This window comes from Camelus bactrianus, chromosome 16, assembly GCF_048773025.1.
Source record: "Camelus bactrianus isolate YW-2024 breed Bactrian camel chromosome 16, ASM4877302v1, whole genome shotgun sequence".
In the NCBI taxonomy this organism is placed as follows: Eukaryota; Metazoa; Chordata; class Mammalia; order Artiodactyla; family Camelidae; genus Camelus; species Camelus bactrianus.
In genome coordinates this window covers 30,328,196-30,353,064 of record NC_133554.1, presented here as the reverse complement: position 1 = coordinate 30,353,064, position 24,869 = coordinate 30,328,196, and the positions used below count along the sequence as shown (strand labels likewise).

General features: G+C 41.9%; 1 protein-coding gene and 1 long non-coding RNA gene across 2 annotated transcripts in view; one reads left to right on the top strand and one right to left on the bottom strand.

The window, feature by feature from the left end:
- The window catches only part of LOC105073222 (uncharacterized), a 113,399-nt gene that overhangs the window by 67,337 nt on the left and 21,193 nt on the right, over window positions 1–24,869 (top strand). The window contains exons 4-5 of the long non-coding RNA XR_012499482.1: window positions 18,230–18,577; window positions 19,283–24,455. This is a non-coding gene — a long non-coding RNA (uncharacterized LOC105073222). The remainder of the gene's footprint in view (window positions 1–18,229; window positions 18,578–19,282; window positions 24,456–24,869) is intronic.
- KRT23 (keratin 23) lies at window positions 11,221–24,802 on the bottom strand. The gene is made up of 8 exons (XM_074342835.1): window positions 24,318–24,802; window positions 19,189–19,271; window positions 18,344–18,500; window positions 17,102–17,263; window positions 16,892–17,014; window positions 14,813–15,033; window positions 13,907–13,944; window positions 11,221–12,321 (listed from the first exon to the last, which is right to left on the bottom strand). Exons 1-8 carry the CDS (start codon window positions 24,711–24,713, stop codon window positions 12,239–12,241), a joined length of 1,263 nt encoding a protein of 420 aa, XP_074198936.1. The 5' UTR covers window positions 24,714–24,802; the 3' UTR covers window positions 11,221–12,238.

Sequence of the window (24,869 nt, the reverse complement as noted above, 5' to 3'; positions counted from 1 at the left end):
TATGGGCATCCATCCTTTGTCCTGACTTGACCCTTCAAATAAGTCTACTTGGAATTTGCCTTCAAGGTCCTGCCAAGTTCTGAGACTGCTGTGTGATGGAATTTGCTGCCCTAGGCTTCTACTTTCATCCTTATTTTACTTCAGGGTTTTCCTATTACTCTTGTGGTTTTTGTGACTCTTGTAGCCCACACTCCCGAAAAAGGGGCCCACAAGAATGCTTACTATCTGGGCCACTGAGGTCATGAAATTCAGATTCACATTGATTATATTACAAAGTTCAGATGCATTATGGACAGGGCTACATGTTAATTAGCTTAGTATGCAGATTTTCTAAACGTTTTGCTTCCCTGATTCTCCCACTTTCAAGTCAGAAGTCCCTGTCCTCTTAGTCTGCATCTCTACAGCCCTTGAAAGCCCCAGGTCTTCATAGTGTAGTCCCCGCTGCAGCCCCACAGTTAAAGTCAAGAGGGGTTTTACTTCACCTGTTAGCAAACAGAGGGGGAGGCGATGTGAGATCATGATTTAAGATCTCTTCCTTAAAGCTCTTTATTAGGATGCTTGAATTTAAAAGAAAAAACATTTTTAAATGTTCTTTGATCATTGTTAAGGGATCAAAAGAGTCCTTTGATCATTGTTAAGGGAATTTGTGTTCAATGAGCTGTGGCGGAAGGCTGCAGTTTAATTTTTATTTTTAGTGGGGAGGGAGGCTTGTGGGAGAGAAGTGAAAACCTGGTGATTCCTTTTTGGTGGTCGTTCTTTCCTACCGTGCCTGTTGTACAAACTACTGATATTTAAAGTTGCTACCACGCCTTGGTCATGAGTTGTGAAGGTCTGGTGTCCTTTTATTCCCTCTAGGGGATCCTAGTCAAACCTGAGAGCCCTGATCTGGAAAAATATTGAATTCAGGCCTAAATTGCCTCTCTGGGCAGCAGGGGGCGCTCTTGCCATTCATATCTAACCAGGGCCGGTGCAACCCTTAGACGCTCCTGGGGAAACCCGTTGGTGAGTCACCATAACCACCCTTCCTCCTCTGTTCAAGTTGGCATTCTGCAAAGAACAGCATCACTTCTCGGTGAGCAACAGTTGGCCAGTCATCTCGAAAAGCAAAATATGTCCTTCATCTTATTTTTAATTTTGCCTTTAAGTGTGAATTACCAACGGGAAAAGCAGATCCTTCTCCGTCTTTTCAATTATCACACAAACCCTGAATTATCCAGGTGCTCTTCAGATTAGCCATGTTCGTGTTTGATTGTGTGCAGAGGGGTCAAAGACCCTCTCAGCTGTAGGAAAGTTTGAATAGATGTTCCCTGTTCCCTGGCAGAGATGTTGGTGTAGATGGGCCAGACTGTTCCTGCTATAATTTCAACCCATTTTCCCATGCTGAAATACCTGTGGACGGGGTTTACACTTTTTTTTTCTGTAAAGGCTAGATGGTAAATATTTTAAGCTTTGTAGGCCAGAGAGACTCTGCTGTAACTACCCACCTCTGCAGCTGTAGCCCAAAGTAGCAGACAACGTGTAGGCAAGTGGGTGTGGCTGTGTCCTAAAGAGACTTTATATATAAGCTGACTGACCTGCAGACATCTATAGGTATTCAAAAGCCACTTAATATGTTCCTTATATCTGTTATTTTATATTCTTTATAAGAATAAATATATTTATTACTCTTTATAAGGGTAAATTCTTTTATAGTTAATAAGAAAATAGTCAAATCTGAATTCTCTCTTGTTCCATTCCTATTTAGAATCAAAGCCTGGTCCCCCTTTGATTCCTGATAAGCATCATTGCCCTCTTCTTGAAAAGGCCTGGCTTTCTGTTTTCCTTGTAAGCAAAGCAGTGGCCCCCAAAACACTCCCCCACCCCTTGAAGAGCAGAGAGGATGATTAAAGTCCATGGAAGTTTTTAAGTAGATAACACAGCAGTTTAGAAACCAGTGCTGCTGGAATTGTGAAGTTTTCATCTTTCATCCATCACGTTATTTCATCCATATTTTAAAAGAAAGATGCCACAGGATAAAATAACAGGCACCAACTGGCCTGAAATATCCCAGGAAAATCTGGTGTAAGATTTTTCTAGGAGTGGATCCAAGAACATTTTTCATTCTGCCTTTTGATCTGTCCAAAGATACACAAGATACTTGGATGCCTCCAAGACCTAGATGCCAGTATGAAAATAGTCTCTGACAAGTTGTCTTGTGAAAGGAGCCAGCACTTAGAGAAGGGATAGTTGTCAGGGCAGGAACCGGAACGTTTTTTCCTACTGCCTGACCTCAAACCCACTTTTGTACTTGTTCTGTGAATGGATTCTGTTTCTTCCAAGTGTGAGTGGATTTGGGGGAAACCAAGGTACGCCGACTGCTGCCTACAGTTTTAGTCTCCCTTCCTCTCTCCGCTTCTGGTAACAGAAGATTACATGTCCCTCTGCCTTCCCTTGAAGACACATTTAGCTGGGGCTGAATCCAGAGGAGAGGAAATGAGAAGTGGCCGAGAGGAGAAACTCTGGGGGTGCTTCTACATTGAGACGGTTTTATATAAATGTATAAATGTCAGCGGTTACTTGGAGGCACCAAAACAAAGTGGGGGGGGGGGGAGTGCAGGAAGCAAATATCTGTGAGCCCCAAGCCCCACCTCCTGTGGGACCCAAACAAGCACAGGGAGCCTTCCAGACATCATTTGGATCCTTTAAGCGTAGCACAGACCACATAGAAGGTTTTCCTTCTAAAGGGTTATGGAGTAGGCGCTGAATTCTCCCCCTTGCACTCTCCTGGTGGGGCGGGGTGAGGCAGAGCTGATACCAGGCACTACTGGGAAGATCCTGGAAGAACGTATTTGTGTATCAAAGCCTTGAACTCCCAGCCCCGGACTGTTCTCTTCATTGTTCCCCCACTTCCAGCGTCTATGGGTTCCTCTCACCAGCCTCCCAGTCTGGACCCCTGGATGGGTCTCAGGCTTGCATAGGTGCAGGCTCCCAGCCGCCTCCTGCCAGCTGCCTGAAGGCTCCGCGGGGGCCTTTCTGAAGGCTGTGCTCTTAACCCTGTGCCTGCTGGAAAATTGTCAGCAGCCCAGTGCTTGTCACTGGGGGGGGGGGCTGTTTCTTCCTTCTACTTCCTGTGATGCGGAATGAGGGAACTGACTCTGGACATCTGTTCGAAGGCAGCCCCAGTGCGGTCTGACACAGAGCCTGCCCTGGTCACTCTGACCTCTGGTTGGCCCAGCGGCAGTGTGGCTGGGGTGGAAGAGAGAAGACTTGAGGGCTGTCATCTCCTCCTTTGGGCCGTACTGGCCTTAGGTGTGCCTACCTGAGAGGTAGGGGCAGAGGAGGAAGACAGATGATGCCTTGTCTCCTGTAGAGAGGCCTTTTCCAGAACCTTTCAACCACCTAACATTGTAGAGGGAAGGAGAATGGACAGAGTGAGAAATGGAATCGCCGTGTCCCCACAATAAGGTCTCTTTCCAGCGGCCCGGCCCCCTGTGCATGAAGGAACCATTAAAGACGCTCGCTCCTTCCCCAGAGCTGCCTGTCCGCAGGTGCGTCACCTCTCCTAACTCTTAGCCCTGTAGCAAGTGTCGTCCGTAAACTCTTAAGAAACTATTATCCTTGTGTGTGTGTTAGATCTTTCTTTGAATAACTAAAAGGTAAATAATCTTGGATTTTCCATGGCTTCCCCAAACACTTAGATTAATATTTTCTTGGAAGGCCCTGTTTTTGGTCTGCCAGTTAATTATTATTTTCCGAGAACACTAATGACAACCCAGGCATGATGTCTCCAAAGCCCCACATTAAGGCAGCTTGCACCACAAACCTGCCATTCAGGTAATGACGGCCGCCCTCTGGAAAAACCAGGCTGGGGCCTCCTGGGGGAAGGCTGTGTGGAGATGCCTGGGTGGTTGGTAAGGGTGTAAGTCCATTCACAGGACTTGACTTGGTGGAACTGGCCGGAAGGGCCAAGGAGGGCTCGATGAAGCTTTTGTTGAGTGTGGGAGAAAACTTCAAGAGGGTAGAAAGAGCTTTACTGAAGAGACAAGCTTTCTTTTTGTCACTCAGCTCAAATCAATTTCCTTATCATGACACCAGCAAAGGTAATAATTATCATGACTACCTACCATGATTAGGAGTGCCAGGTTTGGCAGTTGGGCAAAGGGACTGTTTTGTGCATTTTAATTTCCTTCTCTGAAGTTCTGACTTCATGAACTTCCTTGTTTTGTTTTCCTAACAGTGACCGGCTCTATGGTAGACACATGTTAGGAGTTTCATAGATATTTCTTGATTGGTTCTTCATTCCAACTCATATGTGAATTTCTTGAAAACAGGGCTAATCACATCAGTAACAGCAGTGAGACCTCCAGTCCAAGCTGGGTTAGGTTAGTGGGGAACAGGATGTCATGTTACCGAGTTATTGCTGTTTTTCCTAAAACTTCAGCCATTGTCTAGTGCTTTGAATAAAGAAATGGTCCTTGAAGAGAATTTAGGAAGCATTTTATAAGTGGATACTCATATGTAAAGAGTGGCATACTTTTTAGTGCTGAGTTAGCCAATGCAATAGACAGTGTTGGACAAGGTGTTTTGCGTCCTCTCCAATGAGTCTGGTAAGTGGTGAACTTTTCATGTCTTCTGCTAATGTATTGAGCCCGGGAATAATTTGGGACAAGGTGATTGATAGCCTTAGTTTCCAGGCTTCGTTCTGTTTTCCACCCTTGACCAGAACCAAGAAACACCTTCTTTCAAGGCCTTACTTCGTCTTCTTGCGAGCTTCACTCACTTTGAGAAAGACAGTGCTAATGGGATTCTAATGATGCCACTTTCCTGGTGTATTTTTCATCCAGTTCAATTTATGTTACATCTATTGGGACAGCTTATAGATGAGACTTCTGGTCTCGGGGATGTGTCAGATGTGTGATGGATTGAACACATCTATAATCTTGCTGCTCAAGGTGTGGTCCATAAATCAGCAGCCTCAGCATAATCTGGGAGCTTGTTAGAAATGCAGAATCTTGGGTCCCCAACCCAGACCTACTAGAAACCCAGAATCTGCATTTGTAACAAGATCGCCATTTTATAAGTACGTACATTAAGGTTTGAGACACACTAATGTATAAATAAAACTTCAGATTAGATGTTGACCCCAAACTACTGCTTCCTAGAGTATTGGGATTGATAAATGGAAATCTTCACAATATGTTTTTGTGATGAGACTCTGGATAAAAGTTTCCAGCTGATGACTCTTGAACATGCTTTGTCTAACTATGGGTCATTCATCACTACCTTCTTCTCTTCTTGTTCTTTGAGTGTGTGGGGAGAGATAATTTTAATGGAAACCAGGAGTGAGTGTTAACATCTAACTGGACAGACTAAGGAGTGAGGTCCTCTGGTTTTGAAACTTGCTAAGAAGCTCTTCCCTGATGTTGACTGGCAGAATTTTAGGCCAAGGTAGTTGTAAGTTAAGAGAACACCTCTGTGCACAGAGGATTGAATGTTTTGAGGTTTGGGTAATAGGAAGGTAACCCCTGGTCATAAAAGTCTATCCCTCTGTAGTTCTGGGTGTATATTTCTGACTCCTGTGTATTATTTTAGTACCATGCACATTCAGATTTCTCATCCCTGGACTCTCATCTTAGGTAAAAACTTTCAGCAAGAGTTCATCAAAACCTGTGTTTAGGTTTTACATAACTTTTTAGCAACCATTTTGACTTTGTGTGACACAGTAGAAAGAGTAAGTACATTGGGTACAAATTCTGGTACCATTTTTAGCTATATAATCACAGGTTAATTCATTTATTCTGTTTGAGCCCCAGTTTCCTCAACTCTACAGTGAGGATAGTAATACCTTCCAGGGTTGTGATGAATGTTAAATGAGATCAAGAATGCAAAGCTTGGTCAAGAATAGTTGTTATTGTTTAAATATTTTTTAGTATATGTGTGTATGTATGTCACACACATGTGTTATGTTGTGTATGCATACTTTAGGAATTAGCATAAATTGACTTGTAGTTTTTATTAGATGACTCATAATTTTATTGGATGGCTTCTGATTTAAATTTCAAAGAGAAGTTTTGATGAATAGGACAGTCCATGTACTGGTATGACTCACACACACACACACACACATACACACATACACACACACACACAATTCTTTGGTAAAACTCCTAAACATGATTAGGTCATCAGGTCCTGAAGTATGTCAGAAGCACTGTCTTCTTTTCCTTTTTGCATGACCTCACTGCAAATGTATTTTAGAAACCCTCTAATCCTCTTTAGAAAGATGGTGGCATGTAGATGTCGTAATAAAATAAATGCTATGAGGAATGACTCACACATAGAGAATGACTTCAGGCATGTAATAAGTCGGAGGAGCAAAAATTGTTATGATAACCAACAACACACTTTGATGTGTATATATATATAAATCTTAGAAATATTTATTGATTAAAGGCCTTATAAGAGTATAGCATTTAAAATATAGGATTGTGAAGAAACATGCCTGGAATGAATGGACAATATTCAAGGATCTTAATGACTTAAAAATGTAAACATTATAACATTATAAGAGCTACCTGATAATTATGATTATCTTAATCTGTAAAGGCCTTATTGTTTCTTGGTGAAGGAGAGCATTTCTTACCCACCTTGAAAACAGATCACCTTTCAGTGAAACTCTTGATCTGTGTGATACTTACTGTAAGCCTAAGTATTTACAGAGAAGTTGTTAATGTCCCTGGAATGAGGAACTTAAGCAAGTCAAAAGGAATCGAAACTCAAAGATCAGAGGGAGAAGAATTTACCTGGCCATCCCAGCGTGCTTTAGTGAAGAGCAAGGGGTGCCTCCTCTCCCGGTCAGATTTACACTGTTTGGTCCCCATTTGTGAAGAGGCAGAGAGGGGAGCTGTGAAGATACATGAGCAATGGCTTTATGCTCTGCCATCTGTGAAGAGGGAAGACCCTGGCTTTTTTCTTGGAAGCTTTGGTGTTTCATCTGTGGTTATTGGCCCAGGACTTCTGTAGAGATCCAATTCAGTGTTAAAGTGACTAAAAGTCTGATGGAAAGTTTGGTGGGATGCTAATGGACTAGCCTTAAATCAGCTACTGCCACTGAGCAATAGACTCTTCTGTTTTATAAATACTCTAACACTCTGTTTTGCTTATCCATTTCTGCATGAATAACTACCCCAACACTTACTAGCTTAAAACAACAGCCATTTTATTTGTTCAGAATTCTGTGGGTCAGAGTTTCAGATTTAGAATGCTGGGATGGCTTGTCTCTGCTCTGTGATGTCTGTGGCCTCATCTGGGTTGGCTTGAGTGGCTGGGGGCCAGCTGGAACGGCTCGACCTGAGTCGTATGTCTGGAGCTCAGTTACGGCTGTTGGTTGGGTTCCTCAGTCTCCCTTCCTGTGGCCTGCCTATGAGGCTAGCTTAGACTTCTCCACACCATGGTAGTCTCAGGGTAAATGGACTTCCTACACGGTAGCTGGCTTTCTAGAGAGGGCATTCTAAGAGGATAAGCTCTGATGTGTAAGCGTTTGTTAAACCTCTGCTTTGTTGAGCTTGCTGGTGTTCCAACGGCCAAGGCCAAAATAAATGTGGGAGAAACTACAGAAAGGCTAAGTCCTGTGGGGTATGGATTCATTGGAGCCACCAATATCCCCTGCCTACTCAGAAAATGATGTCATTATTTAGTATTCATTTTCTATTGTGAAAGGTTAAATCGGTGTATATGTAACTATGGTGCAGTATTTCTTAATGTCCACAAAAGGTATTTTTGGAATTGTTATTTTTCTCCCCAAAGAAATGGTATAGTGTATTATTTGACACAATGTAAACTTTTTAAAATCTCCATGCTACATATAGTCTGTGTTAAATAATTGATTTAAGACCATCTGCAAAGAAAACAACAATATCCAACCCCTAGTACCTATCTTAGGCTGGCTTTTTCCTTGCAGTTATTGGCATTTCTACAAATTGATTCCAGCTTAAGAGCTCATACCTTAATTATTTTGACTTTTCAATAGTTCATGCATTTAGACTTGTTATCTTTAACTTGTTATGAGTTTTAAAAAATTACGTGATAGTTTCTTCAATTCTGATGTTACCGTATGTCAGGTGCTATGTGTCAGTGGGAGTAAGATCTGAGTACCAGGAGGGACTGGCTAATCTTTCTAGATTTTACCTGCCTCATCTCTTAAGCAAGTGGATTCAGTCAGTTGATTGCTGTGTTTTCTTTTCATTTTTTGATTCTTCAGTTTTTTAATTTAAACTTATGCATGATGCCTAATTAACTATTAGAGAAATATAAAGTGTGCATTTGGGAAATACTAAAACAATCTGATATTTCTTTAAGGAAAAATGTACTTAGGTGTTGATATTAAAGCTTTTAGTCGCTTGGCTTAGAGATGTTTTCCCCAGGAGCCTCTTATCTGCATATGTTAATATTTTACTTTGCTGTGAAAAAAAATCTGAGAGGTAAAAGAAATGAAGAGGCTAAAACAACATGGCAAATTTTCATCACGGAAACTCATTACTGGAGCCTAACGCTCCTGTAGGAAGAGATTTGATTCAGCATCTGAAAGATAGTTTGCTAAACATAGGTAGCAGTAAGTCTGCAAAATTTTGTGAAATACTTTTTCGTATTTGTTGTACTTTTAAGTTTTTATTCAGCTGTCCTTCCTGGACGAAATTCTCTACAGTTCTATAAAATGAAAGTCTGTTCACAAGCATTAGGGAGTGACATGAAGGAGGCTCTTATTTTTCCATTAGCTGTCATCAATTCTTATGGGAGTATTAAAAATTAGTAATATGGGGAACATACAAACAAATACAAAGCACTCACCTGAAGCTTCTAAAGCAGGAAGTTCTCAGACTTGGTTGTACGTTGTAATTACTTGGGAATCTTTAAAATATACGGATGCCCGAGTTCCAACCTTCGAAAACCTTGATTGAATTAATCTAAAATGTGGCCTGGACATTAGAAGTTTTTAGTCTCCCCAGATGATCCTGAGGTGTGGCTGAGTTTGAGAACCCTTGTGCTACAATATCTTTCTCAGTTCCCTTTCTTTTACCCACCTTTTCCCACCATAATTTGAGTCCTTGCTCCCCTTTTAGCTTCGTGATCTTCCCCCCCCAACATAACAATTGCTAAATTCCTTAATAATGAATTTTTATGAAGTTTAGTTTCCAATTTCACACATCATTAACAGGGTAGATATATGAAAACATTAATGGAAAAATGAGCATTTACTAAAGGCATGCATTTGACTGGATTGAAAAATACTAAATGGATTTATTCACTCAGCTGTGTTATTATGGTACTCTTGGAAAATACGTCGACATAAATATTCCAAAGTAATACTTGATACCTCTCTGGATTAGCCAACTATTTCCTTAATTGGGTTTTGGGTAATGGAATAACTGCTATTTTCTCACAGTGGTTCTGTGATGGAAACAATAGAATTTATTACCATCTCCTTTATGTGGATTGGGTGTGTGTTGGTCAAAACCAAATACAAATGAAAGCTTCTTTGGTTGGCAACTCGCCTGAATCTACAAGCATTAGCATTAATCAGTTTTGTAATGGGGATTTCGAAAGATTTAGGGGCTTAATTAGATATGGGAGAGAGATTGTTCTATATTGCCTTGAGCCTAAACTCATGCAATTGTTTCTTTATTTAGGAAAATGGTTTAGTTTCTCTCCACTTGTCTGAAAAAGTCATGTTGAAACCCTAGTCCCCAAAGGTGATGGTTTTAGGAGGTTCTTTGGGAGGTGCTTGGTTCATGAGGGTGGAGCTCTTATTAATGGGATGAACGCTCTTACAAAAGGGACTCGACAGAGCTCCCTAGCCCCTTCCATCATGCAAGGATGCAGGCTGTCAACCAGGCAGCGGGCCCTCACCACAATGGTGCTTTGGTCTTGGACTTCCCAGTCTCCAGAAATGAGAGGAATACATGTGTGTTTTTTATAAGCCACCCAGTCCATGGTATTCTGTTCTAGCAGCTCGAAAGGACTAAGATAAGAGCAATTCTTTATCAATAGGGTGACCAACCATTCCAGTTTGCCTGGGACTGAGGGGTCTCCTGGACAAACTGGGATGAGTTGATCACCTTAATTGATGACAGTGAAAATTAACACTTTAAGGATATTTTAGCTCCTTGAAAGAAAAATTATTTTTATGTTTTGATTTATTATCACCAAATCCTCTATAAGTTATGATGGTAAATGGAAGGTTAGAGATTATTTTCTGGGTCTAGTATTAAACTTTCCCATCAGCTTGTCATATTCTTTTTTACAAGAATATTTTCAAAAGATTTTGCTAGCAATGCTCCCACTTCACCTTGAGAAAATATGTAAATTTTATGTCTAGTTTCTAGATTTCAAGAAAGACAGTAGTGTCTAAAATAGAGTAAATTGACGCTAAAGTAAAGAAAAAATCTATTTTTAGATCTGCTTTGAGACTGCAGTACCCTGTTAACACAAAGAAGCTCTCCTAGTAAAAAGAAATGGAAAAAGAACTGATAAACTCTAATATTCATCGTTCTTCCTTGCCTCCCCCCCTACCCCAAGCAAAAGTTTGCACAGACAAGTACTGCACAAAGAATACTCATTGGAGATGTTAGTAAATTGGGTTTTTTTTTGTGAAATGCTTGGAAGTGTTCACATAGTAAAGATAAATTTATAATTTCATCCCAGAGAATTAATGTATTTCACTTAAACCAATAATACATTTTTACAATGGTATGATTATCCTGGGTTCCTGTTGCCTCATTTCAGATTACTAGGGGATGGTTTTCTGTTCTTTGAGCACTGAGAATCAGAAACAACAATCATTGCCTTAAAGACTAATCCAGTCTGAAGACATGCCCAGTTCAGAAGATATCAAAAGCAGTCCTTTACAAAAGAGTATTCAAACACAGAGACAAAAAATATTCGGGACATTGCCAACATGTTAGATGACAATGGAACTCAGTGACACCACTTTTAGTTCAACAGCTTAAGTGGAGTCAAGAGGCCCAGATCTAGACCTAGCTGCAATCTAGTGAGTGTTCGGGTCAACACATTTATTGCTCTGGGCCTCAGTGCATTTGTCTGTGAAGTGGGAGAGTTTGCCTAGCCTGTGCCGATGGCCCCTTAAATTGTTAATATCCCATAATTCCATGTACAACTTTCTGATGATGTCTCAGTGGACACGTGGGTTTCTGTCTTCCTTTTCTCCAGCATTGCTCCCCTGTACCAGCCTTGGAACAACAGCTCACACTGCTGCAATTTGAGGAAAAGGCTTCTTTTTCAGAGGACAGAGGTGCACAATCTCTGTGGTTTAGCCCTAAGCGCATCTCAACATAATACTCTGGGTCCTAATGTTTGTAATTTGGATCTTGGACAGGTCACTTCCCCTTTTAGGGTCTTTATATCTACCTGTAATGAGGATTTTTTTCTGAATTTCCTTTTCTTTTTGAAAAATTTTTATTTTTATTTTATTTTATTATTTTTTTGATTTATGATGTGTTAGCTTCTGGTGTACAGCATAGTGATTCAGTCATACATATGTATGTACATATTCTTTTTCACTACAGGTTACTACAAGCCACTGAATACAGCTCTCTGTGCTTTAATTCTCTTTCAGGCCTTTAAGGTTATGTGTGTATATATGTATGTATGTATGCATCTGTGAGATAGAATAGCTTTTGGTTGCCTCACATTCTCAATGAGGCCTTTCTGGGCGTTCCATTCTCTGTCCCCACCCCCCTTTCCTGCTGGCAGAAGTCTAGAGAGCCTTAGGAGCCACATCCCGTCCCTAGGTTGCATGTCTGCAGGTGACAGTTCCGCCCAGTGCTGGGTCGCTGGGAACATGTTCAAAGCATTCCGGCCCCTCTGGCTGTTTCATGGGCAGTGCTCTGAGACTCCGTGATTACGATGAGACCTTGAGGCCTCGTCTCACCTTACAATGTAAAGAAAGACATGATGCCGCTGGTGTGGAGTTTTATTGGCCACGAAACAGATGCACAACGGTGGGAGCCTGATGACTGTAGTGCGAATGTGGAGCATTAAGCTCATGAACTCACACTTTGAAAAAGTGCATAAGATCGTTATGGAACATCTGGTGAGATTGTAACAGAGAAAAAAAAGCTTCTGAGTTTCATAACTCCACGGACACCTCTTAGAATTCACCCGTTTGTGTGTGGGCAAGGGCGTTCCATTGGGGGGGAATCGTTTTTGCAGCAGGCAACTTTTATAGACCTCATGCGTACTTTTAGATCTCATTCACTTGAGAAAGAATTATTCTTCCATTGACGCTCTCCTGGGTGATGGCCTTGATCTTTGGAGCTGCAGATGCTGAGGGAAAGAGCAACAAAGAGGTCATTGCCCATCCTCCCCACCATCTGAACTGTCCTCTTTTTCAGTTCCCTGTTCTCAGCGCCTGAGGGCTATCTGTGCCTTCCAAAATGATCACTAAGCAGTGTGGCAGGCTCTGCTGGAGTGAAAGGTGTCTTACAGAGGAAGAGTCTTCCTCTCACCCTCCAGGAAATAAGGGTGTCTGAACAGTGTCACCTTCTTGAGGTCAAGACCTTCATCTCAGGTGTGCCTGAAACAGAATCTAGCCTGGCCATAAGTGCCAGCGGGGTCCTTTCTGCTCAGATGGGCTTTGTAGCATTCACACCATAGATTCTGTGAGCTTACAGAGCACTAAGTGCCATTCTGGGGACCTCATTTTAAGGTCTAGAAAGCAAGTCATATGAAGGATGGCTGAGAAGGGTGAGAGGCCAGGGATATTTACGATGGTCACTGTTTTTGAAGACATGATTTATTTGAATAAAGTGTGCTTTGTTGACACATCAATAAACTGATTCTAAAGGGGAGGGTATAGCTCAGTGGTAGAGGGCATGCCTAGCATGCATGAAGTCCTGAGTTCAGTCTCCATTAAAAACAAACAAACAAATAAATAAACTTAATTACCCCGCCTAAAAAAATTCTAGACCGGAGGGAAGAATTGAAACCATTAATAGAAATACAGGGAGAACTTTGTTAAAATCAAACCTCTCCAACAGTAGGTTGAGCCACCCCCTCCAGTAATGGGTTCCCCGCCCCTGGACATGGGTAAGGAGAGGCTGAAGGGCCATCTGTCGGGATCTTGCAGAGAGGGGGCAATGAAGGAGACCAGCTGTTCTGTGATGATGACTTGAACTCTGAGTCCCTGAATCTCTTAACACCTTTTTTTTTTTTTTTTTAACCGTCTACTAATCAGAAAGTGCCACCTGTCCCAGACTGTGATTTCTTAAAACTTTTCTGTAAGATGTTAAAGGCAATCTGAGCAAATAGGGTTCCCAGGTCAAAGATACTTGGGAACCCTGGGCTAAACAAAGTAAAAGTTTTCTTGTGGCTTTTTGGTCTTTCTTGTTCCTCTTCTTTCCCACAGCAGTATTTGTCCCATCTTCAACACACTGAAACACAGCCTGATTCTTCACGAAGAGGCTAGTGGTAAACAACGTGCCCAGCCATATCAGGCCAGGAGCACACCTTTCATAATACGCAGTTAACATCTCACGGAATGCCTAGTGTTCAACGGAATGTAGTCTGTGAAATCACTTCCTCTCAAGTCCCTAGGAGTTTGGTCAACAGACTCCATAACCTAATAGAGATATAATAATATCAATGATCATTTTAATCTACTTTACTGCTTGCAAAGAGCTTTCATATATATATTTTAGGAGAATATTGAAAGCTTACTTCTTTGTTCTGTATTATTTAATGTGTTAAGTTAATTCAAAACTCCTGGCCATTTGGGAGTAAAATAAAAATTGGACACAAGGCATTTAAGAGCACACGGAGGATTATGAGTACTACAGAGTGGGTAAATGTGCTGATTCATTAAAAAAAAAAAAAAAAAAGGAGATTCAAACAATGAAGTGGTTTTTTTTACCTTTCGCACTCAACTTAGAGTCCTTAGAGTCCATTGTCCTATAAAAGTGATAAAGGTTTAAAGCTCAGTTTAGGATTAGCAACAATCATAAACACTTCTCAAGATGAACTAACTTCCTCTGCCTGCTTGTAAACTTGTAGCTCTTTAATGAGGCTAGTTTACTGAGCTCTGTAGCCGCAAGGTCACGAGTTCATGGGACAGCCCTGCTGAACGCAAAAGCCAGTGAGGCTGGCCTCCCGCTGAGCCTGGGCCAGGGGAAGCCTGCTGAACCCCCTCCATCCTTTTTGGCCAGCTGCAGCCTCTGCCTCCACTGGGATCCTTTCCAGGGTCTGGGGCTGAAGCTTAGAACCCCTGGGCTTTTCAGACTGTTCAAAGTTTAGTCCAATAACATTTCATTTATGTATTTAAAAAAAAACAACCTTCTAACCCTTTCTCTTGGGTCATAGAACATACGTGCCCTTGGTGTGGACAGCTGTACCTAAAGTAGTCAGAGACACCAGACTGGAAAATCTAGACATTGCCATCTCTTAGGGATCTTTTCCTGCTGTTAGAGTAAAACATTCCCCAACCGTTCTTTTTTTTTTTTTTTTTTTTTTTTTTTGAGCCAAAATTGTGTGCATTCCCACTGGAAATACTATAGCCAAGCCCTCTTGGTTGTTTCTTCCTAGAGATTTTAATATATTAGTTGAAACTATTGACCTCAGATCTTGGTGTCCTGGGAATAATGGCTGATTAATTCACAATGGCCACTTAATGGAATACAATCTGATCTAAACATCTGCAGACAAAACTCAGCATAAACCTTTCTCTCTAGCGCTGACGATGGCTCACAGAACAGAAGGCACATGAGTGCACCCACGGGAGGACTCCCCCTTCGCCCTCCTCCCCTGCCAGCCTCCGCCTTACCCCTCATTTTCTCCCTCCAGGAGCTGGCGGTAGGTGGCGATTTCTTTCTCTAGGTGGGTTTTGATGCCCAGGAGGACCTTGTATCCGTTGCTCTGGCACTCCAGGTCATGGCGTAGCTGCATCAGCTCCTCCTCATGGTGGGAGATGATCTGTTGCATGTCCTGCAGTTGGCAGGAGTACCGAGACTGGGTCTCCAGTAACATGCTTTCCAAAGCAGATTTCTGAAAGAGGAATAATACTGCTTTCGTTCATTGCCCGATGGCATGATCTGTTCAATAGCCTGTGCTTGCTGAGTAGTTAGAATATGATGATCAGTCTGCTGGGTGTCTTGGTGGTGCCGGGGATGCAGGGTGAGGAGCCGGGCAGTGAGGAGTCGAACTGCACCAGGGCTTTTTCTGGGCGCAAAGCGTTTGTGTCCAGCAGCTCCTGGCACCTCCGCCGTCCTCCTGTGGTGTTTGTTATTTACGGTGCTTGTTTGGGAGTGAGCATGTGCCACATTGCCCTGATCTGCTCCTTACCTCCTTATGCTTACATTTTGTCTCTGGCCGGACTAAAAACTCCTAGTGGGAAGCAGCAACTGGACTGCTATCTCTTTGTATCTTCAGAGAGGGGCCTCAGGTAGGGATGTCAGGTAAAATAGAGGGCTCCTGGTTAAATTCGAATTTCAGACGAGCGACGAGTAATTTTTTAGTATAAGTATGTTCCAAACATTGCCCTAATACTGCATGGGACATACTTATACTAAAAGAGAAAAACTTTGTTGTTTATCTGAAATTCAGATTGCACTGGATGTCCTATATTTTAATTTGATTAATCAGGCAACCCTAGTCCGAAGCGATGTTTTTTGATTATGACTATGATAACAAATTGTCATTTTTGAGGAGATTCTGAAAGCTGCAAAATGAAGCATACAGAGAACTGAGTTCCAGTCCCTGTTCTGTTTGGCTTTACCGCCTGCTTTTCTGGAGCATATAACTTTAACCTTAAAGATAATCTCAAAACTGTGCTGGACACTCACTCTATCATGACTGCTAACTTTCGGGGGGCCCTTAATGCTGCCTGGCCATTCACCCACATGTTCCTGGTCTAGTCACTCTCCTGTTTCCCCAAAGGGCTATTTCATTCCTTCTCTCCTGTCCTCAAACCTCCCTCCTCCCCATCGTTTCTCTCAGCCCACGGCCTGGCTTCCTCTGTCGCTGAGGAGATGAGGGCCCTCAGGAGAGAACTCCCACAAGCTCCTGCCATCACTTCCACCCACATACCTGAATCTGTGTCTGACACTCATTCCTCTCTGTTACTACGTGTGAGCTGTCTGTGTTCTGGTCATTTCAGCAACTTCCCACCTTCTTGCAACATTAGTGTTTTCTTCTCTTCTAAATTATTCCCACCAGCTTTCAGAGAGAATCATTTCTCCCACCTTAAAATTTGTTCTCTCTTGAACCCATGTCTACCTTCAGCGATCACCCAGTTTCTCTGCTCTCCTTTGCTTATAGCAAAGCTCCTCAAAGAGTCATCTATACCCACTGTTTCAGATTCCTCCTGACCTCCCTCCAAGGGTCAAGGCAGCACAGTCCAGCTCCATTGTTACCCCAGGGCCTCCCCTCCCCTTCCCTCCCCTCCTCTCCTCTCCTCTCCTTTCTTCTTCCCTTTTTCACCCACTGCAGCCACATTGGCTATCTGGCTGTTCCTCTAACCTGTCAGACACACCAGGGTCTCATAGCTTTTGCTGTTCCTCCACCTGGACCCCCGCCTCCATAGCCACATAATGCACCTCTTTAGTGCTTTTAGGGTTTTGCTCAACTGTCACCTTAATGGTAAATCTCTAAAAGGGGGACCTGGAAAGGTGGATGCAAAGACTGATGACATTTAATATAACGAACCTGCTAGTACACCACGTGGCAATGTGGACACCTCGAAACATGATAGCCCTTATTGTCCTCAGCACGGGCAGTTTGGAGGGAGAGTGGGAAGTGAGAGATGTCCCAGTAGAGTTGCGGAGATGGGCCTGGGAGAGAGGTCAGGGAAGACTTTTGTGGAGGAGGTGGCACCTGACCCAGGATTTTCCAGGCTCAGACTCACCCTGTTGCACTGCGCCTGCAGGTCAATCTCCAGGGCCTGGAAAGTGCGCTTCAGCTCGTGGATGTCACTTTGGCTGCTCTGCACGGCTGTCGGATTGGCCACCTCCTGGGCCATGGCTGCTGACTGTAAGACCAAGCAAAGGGCAGAGGCTTTGGCATTGGGACCACTTGGAAATGGAACCTTTGTGAAGTTGGGGCGCCTTTCTTTTACCTGCTCTTTATACCAAGTGTCCAAGTCTTGATGCTTCTTCTTTATTATAAGCTCGTATTCCTGCCTCATATCCTCCAGGACCTTAATCAGATCTTCTCCCGGGGTTGTATCCACCTTCACATGGACCTTGAAGTCATTTGGCACATGATGTTCCTCCATTTCCTGTTTAATAACAGACAGAAAATGAATCAGCTGTGATAATCAGAAGGCCAGAAGTGTACTGATTGGCAGAAGTTCACAGGTCTTTTAAGAATCCAGCTTATGTGGTTGGCGTTGTATTACTGGTTTGGTGTGGTTTCTCAGTTATTGTTTGTTAATGAGAAAATGTGCTTTTTTTTTTTCTCTTATAACTTTATAAAGTAAAACTTGCACCAGACAGGTAATTAAATGGCCTCTGTGATCACTGACTTAATCTCTGGTTGAAAATGTTTTGTGAAGAGTTATGCTTACACAGCATGTAAGGTACTCTTCAGCAAATGTTCATGAGTGAAGCGATAGCACAATTGAGCATTTCAGGTGATAGGCCAGAGCTTTGGGGAAGCAGTTCAGTAACCCAAAGCCCAAAGGGGTAGAGGCTTCCAAAATCTTGTTGACGCATTAGGACTCTGTAGGGCTAACGCCCATAGGATATCATGAAAACCAATAAACCACAGGAAAGGTTTAATTAACCATCATTGTCTAACCAGCTGTGCAGCAGCTGAGGCTCTTTGATGTTCATAAGCAGTTTTGTTTGCCTAGAATGGGGACTGTTTTTCTATCATTTCATCAGAGTCTCTGGGACTTTAGATGGATGGTAACTTTTAAAAAGTCAGTTAAATGCTTCTGGAAATCAGGATTCTTAACTTTTGCCACTAGGTATATTTACCTGGGTCATTGGCAGATTCTCTTTACCCTATTGTCCCCCAATTTGCTGCTCATGGGGTTAGTGAAGGAAGTTCAACCCCACACATCTATTCTTCCGGTAGCATATTAACAAACAGGTCTAGATAAACATCGTATATTAACAAAGTTGTTGACTGATTTCGTCGTGAATTGTGATTGTATTTTAGCTGTTGTATTTGACACCTGAGTAGATAACCCTGAACTTGGAAAAATGAGATATTTATATGGTTCCTTGTGACTATTTAGGTTGAAGACAATAGAACTGGAATTCAGATGGTGGTTTCTTCTGTAGCTACTGCATCACCTGAAACGCACAGATTGAGAGCCATGCGGGTTACCAGGAGCTCCTGGGCGTCCTACCTGCTCATGACGCTTCTTCATAAGGATGAGCTCTTTCCTCATCCCCTCCACCTCCTGTTCCAAGTCTGTTGTGACGATGGTCAGGTCATCCAAGGCCTTCCGGAGACCCTCAACTTCAGTTTCCAAGTCTTTCTTGAAGGAGTGTTCATTTTCATACCTTTGGGTAGAAGGGAGAGAAGAGTACACCTGCTGTTGGAAGGCCACGGCCTTGTAAGGAGTCACCTTAGTTTAGAGGTGAATCTCTTACTTTTTACATTTAATAGGAGCAAATGAATACAGGCTGTGCACCCTTTGTATGTCTGTTTCATGCAGGTTTTTCTATGATGGTGACTCAATTTTTTTTTAATTACAGAGAATGAAATAATAAACAGCCATATACCCATCACTTAGAATTAGCAACCATTAACATTTTGCCATATTTGCTTCATTTATATTTTGTATTTTACAGTATATTATAGACATTATGACATTTTACCCCTAAGTACTTCCGAATGTATTTTTTAAGAAAAAGACAGTTTTCTAAATAAGCATAATAACATTATCACACCTGAAAAAATCAATAATAACTCTTCAATACCATCTAATTCTTGGTGCATATTCAAATTTCCCCACACCAAAAAGTGTATTTTGCATCTGGTTTGTTTATACAAGGGTCCAGTCAGGTATTAGTTCCTGTTATGCCTTTTAATTGTATTTTGGTAGGATTTTACATGTTGGTAGTGGAGAGATAAGTTTTCCTTCTATAAAACAGAAACAAAAGCAGTAGTAACCCCCAAAACAAAATAGAACAAAACACCAAACAACCCCCCCCCCGCCTTCCCCAACACTGTGAAGAAGGAACTCACTTAAGACTGAAGTTGTCCACCGCCATCCTCGCGTTGTCAATGAGCAGGATGATCTGAGCGTTCGTCATCTTGCCATCTGCTATCTGTAAAACAGGCACCGGGAGTCATTTCGGTCGTACAAACCACACAGGAGCGCTGTATTGCTGCCCAGCTCCTGGGAAGCTGACTTGTCAGCCTAGATGACGTCTTCTTCTAGCAGTGGAATAACGAGTAATAAAATCCGTAAGTATTTATTGAGCATTTACTAGGTGCAAAGCGCAGGAATGATTTTACAGTAAGGATGTGGTCTGCAGTCAGTTTCACTGCCTTTTTTCTTATGTTGACTTTTGACCGGTGAGGATGGATGCAACTGCCCCAAGAGTGATATGAGGAGCAAGAGAGTGATTATTGAAACCGCCTTTAAATTTTCTAGTACAACACACGCATGTATTAAGCTCATCCACATCTGAAGATGTTAAGTTTACGTTCTGACTTCCTATTGTGAATATTAATTTGGCTCTCCTAAATTGCAGTGGTTTTTAGATGAACGTAATTCTTCCTTGTGGTAGCGTTCATGTTTCTGATCAGTGACACTGGGCAAAGTATCACTGATACAGAGCTTCATTAATATTAGTTTGTCAAACTAATTTTAAATGTACTTTATAGTGCACTTAAACTAATTTTAAGTGTATTTCCTAATAGTCATCACATACCATAATTTTTTTTTTTTGCCCCAAATGACCATAGCCACACATATAACCTGTGGGTGTGTGTGTATGTATTTGTAACTTGTTCCGTGATGAGAATGCCCCAATTGGAGCTATTAAAATATTAACTGAAATAATTCTTTACCATCAAATGAAGTAGCTTAATAAACTTTAACTGTCTTAAAGCTTTAACTGTCTCTGGTTAAAGACTTTCACTGGATGTTTATATAATTTTTTACTTTAAAAAGAGAATTTTTGTTGAAAGTGTCTACATGAGCAATTGGGTATATAAATATATGATTTGTAAATACTTCTGGGTAGTTATAATCAGAGAAATACACATATGAGAGAAATAAGATATGAAATGCACATTCGATGTATGTCACTGCCTTGGGGAAAATTGGGTAGATAATCTCAGTGTCAAAAGTATATCTCAGTGTCAAAAGTATAATCCTACTTTTGTACCAAGTATCATGCTGAACTAGGAACAGGGAGATTTTCCTTTTACTTCCTGTTAACTGACCATTGGCCTGAACTCAGGTCAGTCATTCCACTCCCTGGACGTCAGTTTCATCATCTGTTAAAAAAGGAGTTTGTCCTAGAAACAGATGACCTTAGAGGTACTAGCTCCAAGCTTCTGTAGCTTAGTTGGAGCTAGAGAATCCTGTGACATTCCCATTATATTTAGGCAGTTAATTCATATATTTAGAAAGGATTTTTTTTAGGACAGAGTTATACCGCAATACAAAGGCACCTTTTAAAAATCTGGTCCTGTTCAAAGCTCCACTGATTACTTGGAATTTAGTGTCATGAGTACACAATAACAGTATTCAGAGGTGGTAAGGAGCTGGGTCTGGAACTCACAGAGCAGGGCCTGGCGTCCTGTTCCAGTGCCCACCCGCTGAGTGAGCTTGGCTGAGTCTCAGTTTCTTCATCCACAAAATGGCAATAGGAACAATAGCCACTTCACTGAAGAGTTATGAGAATTAGAATAGAAGAGATTAAATAAAATAATTTAAAATACTCAGCATTTGTGGGCACACTGTAGACACTCTGAAAACAATCAGTCAAAACTAAATTAGTTCAGGAAAGCGTAAAGTGTTCAATTTTCTTTTTTAAAAGCTAGCACTTTTGTTATTAGAGCCAATGTCTGCACTGGATACACACTGAGACGCATCCTCACACGTTTGCTGTTTGTGGTGGGAGACAGCCAGGCTTGCTGCCCCTGCCGAACTTCTTCCTTCTCTTGGTGGATTCCAAATAGTACTGTGAATACTTTCTTTGCTCTAAAAAAGGATTCTGTAGGTATTTCCTTGTCTTCCCTCTACAATGCTGCTTAGGGATTTCTTACCTTTCCATCCAGGCTCTGTATTCTTTCATTACCTGAGCTCATGGGGAATGAAAAGTAGCCTCATCCAAAATGGCCACAGGACCCCTGCAGTTAGTCTCAGTTGTGCATGGAGGTTTTGCTTGACATTCAGAGAAACCATGCACTGTATGTTCCGTGGAATCAGGAAAAATTAAATAATCCCATCTGTGTTGGAAACACCGTTTCCACTAACAGGGGCCAAGTAAGCACTTGATATATAATATATTTCTAGTTGGAAGACCATGGAATGAGCATTAAGAACATCATTTTCTATGTACTGATACAGGAAAATCTCCAAGGTATGTTAAGTTGGAGGAAAAGGTGAGTTTAGTTCATAGAAGTATACTGATGTCGCTTCCTTTGTTGTGACAAATGTGTCATGGTGATGGAAGATTTTACGGATGAGGGGAGCTGGGTGAGAGGCTTATGGAAAGTTTCTGTACCATGTAAATCTAACATTACTCCACATGAAAAGCTTATTTAAAATAATGATAAAGATGCAGAGCAGCGTGTATAGTAAAAAAAAAAAATTATCGTCTTACTTACTTACTTGGCTTTTCTGAGGTAAATTGGTAATTTATCCACTGCAGAGTCCACAGTGAGGGGTCTGATTCCCCCAGGTAGCCTTCTCACAGTACATGAGTTGATATGGCTCATATTTAAAAACCGAAACTATTTCCCACTCTTTGGGTTACCTGATACAATATTATGCTACAAACACTACTTCTGAGACATCCTTCACGGTAATGAATGAATAAGGATGGATTGAGAAATAATGTATGAGGCATAGGTCTTGCATTGTGTATTATAATTAATTACCTGGATTCTCCCCAAGGCCCTGAGTTCATTCTTTTAAAAGAAATCTATTTGGTGCATTAGTGCTGCATCATTGCTCCAGGGTGTGTAATCTCCTACTGGGGGGAGGAAAGTAGAATTTTTGACCATAAACCAAATGTGCCAAATATAGTACTATTGAGAGCCATTCTAATATCCTGATATTTATATGACAATATCTAACTCTGTTTCAAAAGGAATGGATTAAATTTTGAACTCAATTTCTTATACACTTTTGGAGTAACTTTTAACGTCCCTAAAGTGGGGGCAGGAGAGTGCTGTGTCTACTCAGAACATTTCATGAGTCGTGAAAGGCCCAGGAAGGGATCAGCCCTGGGCGTTGTGGGACCTCGGTGGGCCCTTGTTTTCTCACCTGCAAACGGGGGAGGCTGGATACACAGACAGCCTGAACTTCAGAGAGTTGTTTTCTTCAAACACAGACAAACAACCAGGTAAGAAATCCAGGAAAGAGTGGAATTCCAAGCTGAAGAATCTCCCTATGTAGTAGGGAGAATCGGGGGCTGCCTGGAGAGTGGGCCAGCCACCCCCTCCTCGTCATTGTCCCCACTCACTATTCTCAATTCTGTTCCAAAGAGTTTGGGCAACCACTTGGTCTCAGCCTCTGCATCTATAAATTGTGAATAAAACACCTGCTTCACAGAATGAGATAATGGGTATGAAATATGTGTTGTATGATTAACAGTGCAAACGTAATGCATTATCTTTATTAATTAACAGCATCATTTTTGCAGGAGGGAGACTGGCTAACACACTATATGAAAATTATGGGGCCATTAGAAACAGACCTGGGTTATAACCCCAGCTCAGCCTCTTACTGGTGGCTTTAGATGGCTTCTTCACTTCTCTGAGTTTCAATTTCTTCTAGAGTTGTTGTGAGAGTTAAATCAGTTGATATAGAACATTTCCATCAGAAATGTTCGCGGACAGTGCAGATAAGTGGATTAAATACCCATCACGATGCCTGGCATACAGTAAGTACTCAATAAATGTTTCCCTTCCTTTCCCTTCTTCACCCTGCTGTCAGCTAATAAATTATGTGAATAGGTCTAACCTGACATTTCTTTAGGGAGTTACGTTCTCAGCTTCCCATTTGCAAAAATCTTCTAGTCTCTCCATTCTAAAACCAAAACGACTTTATTAATAAAAACAGCGTGGTGAGGTTTGTTGAATCACTTTGTTTTTTTTTGGTAAAGACAAACATGTACTATATAGTTAAGGCAATTACACACTCAGTTATTAGGTTGATTATTCAATAATTAGGGTTCATTATAAGGACAGATTTCTATTATCTTGATTGGTCCTTCCTATATTCAAGCCTGGACAACTGAATGCTGAGAAATAATACCATATAAATACTGGAAACCTGTGATGCCCTTTCTTGGATATGTTAAGTAAGATCTTACAGGAAATTTTCTGAGACCACTTTACATAAGAGGGAATTTATGTAGCTTTAAAATATAACCTAAAAGGTGACTGGATTCCCTCTGCTTCTAACCAGTGTTATGAGGGTGTAGTTTTTTTTTTTTTTAATGTATGTCCCAGAAAGATTAGCTTTTTTAATGTTGAAAAGTATTTTTTTGAAGAATTCTCCCTAATCCAGCCTAACTCTAAGATTCCAAAAATTATCCCCATTTTATAATGTATTTTCCTAGCAACACGCCATCTTCAGAACTGGGAGCAGCTAGAATTCAGAACTTCTAGCAGCTCCCAAGAGGCAATATCCAGGGATATCACAATGATGTATCTGCTAGTGGAGTGACAGCTTTTAGGTGTGATCTCTGAAATAGTACAATTCAGCCTTTCTTTGATGGCTGATCACCCTGTCGCCAGGACTTTGAGGTGGAGAGGAACTGATGTCATGAGAAAGTAAATGCTCCCTTGTGCCTTGTGCACTAAGCATGAGGCATAAAAACGCACCCTGATCATTATAATCGTGTCATTGGATCATAAGTGATTCCGACAGCAGCTGGTTGCCTTACGTTGTTTAGACTTTTCTATATAATTTATGTATAAAGATTATTATACCAAACATTATTGGTATTATTATACCAAGTCCAAATTTAAGGTATGATATGAAAATATCTTTGAATACCTTTGTTCATGATGACTTGAAGCTCTTTTGCCATTTTCCTGGAAATTGTCTTTGTACTGATTTCTCCTCCCACTAACCCCTAGAAACGCAGCCCCCTCTGGAGTTCCAGGATCAGCCGGGATCTTACCTGCTCCTGCAGGCGGCTGATGTTGTCCTCATATTGGGAGTAATCTTGCTTACTGCCCGTATCTCTCTGCTGATGCCACTTGAAGATGCAACTTTCGAGTTTCGTGTTGGCCTCCTCCAGGGCGCGCACCTTGTCCAGGTAGGAGGCCAGGCGGCTGTTGAGGTTCTGCATCATTTCCTTCCCATTTCCACCTAGGAGGGAACCACCTCTTCCAGACTCCCAGCACCCTCGAGGGGGCGGGCATCTTGGTGAGGAGAAGGAAAGGGAGATGCGGACACCTCCTGCACCACCATGGATGCTAGGAGCCTGGTGGAAGCTCTCTGGCCTGCCCCAGCCACCTCCTGGGCCATGGCGGGAGCCTGAGGGGGTCTGGCTGAAGGTGTGCCTGGAGTTCATGGTCCCATCTGGGTCTGGGCCAGGGCTGGGCTCTGGTCGGCTCCCTGGCACCGCAAAACTGAGCCGCCCCAGACTGCCCTGGATGGTTTTATGCCCTTTGCCGTGGGAGTTCCCTTCTCTGACAACTGTACCAACAAGATCCTATCATTGTGCAAC

Coding starts and splice junctions, on each gene's coding strand:
- KRT23 (XM_074342835.1), bottom strand. CDS start 24,713: ATGAACTCCAGGCACACCTTCAGCCAGACCCCCTCAGGCTCCCGCCAT. Junction 19,272..24,317: donor TCAGCCGCCTGCAGGAGCAG/GTAAGATCCCGG, acceptor CCTGTTTTACAG/ATAGCAGATGGCAAGATGAC. Junction 12,322..13,906: donor CTCTAAGTTGAGTGCGAAAG/GTAAAAAAAACC, acceptor TCTTTCCCTCAG/CATCTGCAGCTCCAAAGATC.